The sequence below is a fragment of the Amphimedon queenslandica genome, unplaced genomic scaffold (assembly GCF_000090795.2).
Source record: "Amphimedon queenslandica unplaced genomic scaffold, v1.1 AMPQUscaffold_12979, whole genome shotgun sequence".
Lineage (NCBI taxonomy): Eukaryota > Metazoa > Porifera > Demospongiae > Haplosclerida > Niphatidae > Amphimedon > Amphimedon queenslandica.
Genome location: NW_003546785.1, coordinates 49956 through 51809, shown reverse-complemented (window position 1 = coordinate 51809; position 1854 = coordinate 49956). Strand labels below are relative to the sequence as shown.

The following is a 1854-nucleotide window of genomic DNA, read 5'->3' as shown; positions in this document are numbered from 1 at the left end:
TGTACTATACATGTAATTCATGATGGCACAGTATACTCCTCACAAAAATGTGTACAACAAAATTTTATCACATTAAAAATTACAACGTGCAAGGTAAACTAATACATAAACAATATTGGAATATCACACAAATAAATATAAAGAAAAACATGTATTGGAACTGGTTTATTATCAACTAGCATGTACTACATTACATCATGTTGTAATAATGTGAGTATCATTCAATATACAACTCACTTTATCTCTTGAGTCAACAGTAGCCCCTTTACTGAGTAACCACTGGACAGCATCACTCCTGTTACATTCAGCTGCTACATGTAATGGAGTGTAGTTAAGCTATAAGAAATAAACACAACAAATAAAGTACATACAAAATGATAAATTAAATCAATTTATTACACCATTATTATACAGTTCTTATAAAATCACAGAATTTTCAACCAGTAACTAATAATGCAAGCATAATAATTCAATGACTGAATAATTAGTTATAATGTATGGTATATAACTACAATGTATTTTATACCAACAATGTTATGTTGTGTGCTATCCTTCACAATAGAAATGAATACATTGTTTCCTCATAAAATGCAATAAAGATAATAAGGACTGATCCTTCAATAAACACATACCACCAGAAAGAAGGGACTATGAGTGTCATCAATAGGATACTGTGTTTAAGGAACATACCGTATTTCCTCATGGAAACACCTACTCCCAATAAATGCCCGTACCTGTATAAACGCCTAGAGACAGCATAAAACATTGACAATAAATGCCCATGCTTGTTTAGATGCCTAAGCCACACCCACTTTGCCCACGTGGTTACTGGCACACACTAAAGGCAACATAGCAGTTGTAGCTGAGAAGGAAGCTCATAGAAGAAGACTCCTTATCAATGAATTTAAATGTCTATCCTCATATAAACACCTACTTCATTTAAACACCCAGCAAACGGGTCTCTATAAGAATAAATGCATAGGTGCTTCCATGAGGAAATACAGTAATTACACAAAATTAATATAATAAACTGATTTATAACTAAACTGCAGGTACTTTCACATTATACAAGTCATACTAATACACTAGTTACGACATCATACACTTACCAGACCAGGATGATGCCAATTGATATCTGCCCCATTAGAGAGGGCAGTCCTCATTCCTTCAATATTTCTATTCATAGCTGCATCATACAACTGTCGGCCCTACAGTATTAACAAGTGAATGAGTGTATTATTAACAGTTATTATAATAGTAATATTAATCACTCCTATGTCTCATTATCACATAATCTCATTCAAACACAAAATCCACAGAATATGTAACCAGTGACAATAACCGACTATAAACAACACATAAACAATACATGTACATATAAAAACAACTTTTAATCGAAAAATACACAAACAACTGAGCCATTCATTTACATGTACTTGTATAACATATGAGAGTATTTATTGATGGGGAGAAATTTGAGAGAAATTGTCTAAATTGATAGGTTGGCCAATTAAATTTTGGCAAATCATTAACTCCTAACACGTGGCAGCTAATAATTGACAATAATTTGTGAGTTTCAATTTGGAGTATTCTTGTAATTTAAGGACTTGACAAATTTAATCCCTCACCAATAAATCCTGCAATACAGTACATGTACATGTATATCCTTATAAGAAAAGAGAGTGTCCCTCCCTCTACAAAGAGTGTGTCTGGTGTATTAGTATACATTGAATCATTGAGTATCTATGACTGGACACATAAGTAGGACTAGGACTAGGGTAGTAGGAGGAGGAACACCTAGTGACAATATTACATAAATACCCAGTGGAAGAGATACAAACTACTACACTACTA

At 32.9% G+C, this 1854-nt stretch overlaps 1 protein-coding gene across 1 annotated transcript in view; it reads right to left on the bottom strand.

The window, feature by feature from the left end:
* LOC109585948 (uncharacterized) overlaps positions 1–1163 on the bottom strand; it is a 9620-nt gene extending 8457 nt beyond the window's left edge. Inside the window, exons 1-2 of the mRNA XM_020002102.1 lie at positions 1110–1163; positions 238–336 (exon numbers count right to left, since the gene is read on the bottom strand). Coding sequence (XP_019857661.1) covers positions 238–336; positions 1110–1163 — 153 coding nt within the window. The remainder of the gene's footprint in view (positions 1–237; positions 337–1109) is intronic.
* Positions 1164–1854: the final 691 nt, after the last annotated feature.